A 2,063-nucleotide genomic window follows, 5' to 3' on the forward strand; every position below is an offset into this window, starting at 1 on the left:
AATGGCTGTACCCATTTAATAAAGAACTAGATGTTTACGGTGATCTTTCTTATTAAGGCCTACTGTTCCAACAAGGCTTCTTGACTAGCTTAATTAGCACAAATTCCCTGGTCAACCAGCATCACCAGAAAAAAAACTACTAGCAAACAAACTTTGCATGCTAGGTTTTGCTGATTAACAGCACGGAACTGCATCAAACCAACATACAAGTCTTCAATTGGCTTGTTAACAGGGAATGCTACACATGGAGGTCAATAGCCAGATCTCTTCATAATTTCTTTATTGTATGCATTTGCTTTTCTTAAAAAACTTCAGTTGAATTTAAAATCTTGCTTTCTGCTTCTTTTGCAGAGCTGTCAAAGTCTGTTTAAGTCCCAATGGCAACTGCAGATCCTGCCCCTGCCTGGTGGAAACTGACCTTCCTGCGTAAGAAGAAATCAGAGCCGAAGGTGTTGTATGAAATCCCCGGAGACCACATCAGCAACACCGGGGAGACCCCCGACACATCTGCGGACAGTCAGTTTAATGCCCGCTTGGAACGCATCGTAGACAAAACAGCAACAAAGGGACGCCATGTAAAGGTCTCCCATTCAGGCCGCTTTAAAGAAAAGAAAAGAATCCGTTCGACACTAGCGGAAAACCCCGAACTATTCCCTGAGAAAGAACCTACAACTAATGAGAATAATAAAACTGGAAAATAGAGTCACTGTGTAAACATACTAGCATGTGTGTAATGCAGTTGAGAGGGCCTCGGACTATGCAGGACTCTTCCATTGACGTACTCCGCTGTTTACAATCACCAGAGGTTGAGCTGCCTAAAGAGAGAAAAGGACCACTGAATTAGTGACTGATCTATTGTGATGTTTGGGAACAAAGAGTTACAATCCCAAAGATCAGGTTTCTGCACAGATATGCACAGTAGGACTGCACCCTATTGTTTTTGTTCAAATCACTGGGGTTGAAGAGCAGACATTTATGTTCACATAAAATGTTTAGCGCACAGAACAATCCACTTAAAGTCAACCAAATTAATCATTATACCAGCACAACATATCAATAGTAATGGTAGGGACTTTTAGGTAGGGACTTATTTTTAGCATCTTTTCTTGTTTTATGTGGTGTAAAGTACAATTGCAGCTAACCAGCACCTTTTATTCAAAAGACTGAAGAATTCATGCAGGAATATTATGAGCAATATGACTAGGTTACAATATCAAAAGACCATATGGACTGCTATTCTAATCTTTACTGTATAACTATAATGTAGATATGCTACTTAACCCTAGTATGCACTTTTATGTGTCATGATGATCTGAAGTAACAGTGGCTACATGTTATGGCTTCCAAACCACCTGCTTGACCAAAATGTCTTCTGTTTTAAATGAATGTGCCTGTTGTGATTATAAGTTATTTTATGTCTGTGGGTTTAGATTAAAAAAAATAAAATATATATATATATATATATATATATATATATATATATATATATATATATATATTTTTTTTTTTTTTTTAGAGAGAGAGCGAGCGTGAGCATGTGTCAGGTGTGTCAGGTATAACTCACAAAGGCTGATATGTATAAAGATATTTTATAAAATTGTATCTAAACATGGTGGGGTTTTCTGTTTTAATGATTGTGCTTTTTTATGTTGAAAGAATTGTAAAATATTTGCACAAGTCCTTATTTAATTATTTGCTTGACTTGCATTTTAAACTGAATTTTGCATAAAACGACATGTATTGTTTCTAAATATACCTGTATAGAAAATAAATTAATTAATTAACCTTTTTGATGGTTATTAATTATACGTTTGTATATAGAGACTTTATTAGTCTATTTCGCCTCTTGATAAGTCATTTTATTCTTATATTAATTTCAATATTATTTTACAACAGAGGCGAAACTTACCAAAAGTCCAACAGAGGGCGGCAGTATGATCCCCACATCTGGGAAATTTATAAAGGAGCCTAAAGTAAATGAGTCATGCACTTGTTATATTTGCATAGTGGTTATTGGTTTCAATGGACTTTATGTTGATATATATATATATATATATATATAT

General features: G+C 35.2%; 1 protein-coding gene across 1 annotated transcript; it reads left to right on the plus strand.

Annotated features, from left to right (window-relative positions):
- The first annotated feature begins 377 nt into the window (after positions 1 to 377).
- Positions 378 to 701, plus strand: prr15la (proline rich 15 like a). Its single transcript, XM_052132745.1, has one exon. It carries the CDS (start codon positions 378 to 380, stop codon positions 699 to 701), a length of 324 nt encoding a protein of 107 aa, XP_051988705.1.
- Positions 702 to 2,063: the final 1,362 nt, after the last annotated feature.

Source organism: Xyrauchen texanus, chromosome 8 (assembly GCF_025860055.1).
Source record: "Xyrauchen texanus isolate HMW12.3.18 chromosome 8, RBS_HiC_50CHRs, whole genome shotgun sequence".
NCBI lineage: Eukaryota > Metazoa > Chordata > Actinopteri > Cypriniformes > Catostomidae > Xyrauchen > Xyrauchen texanus.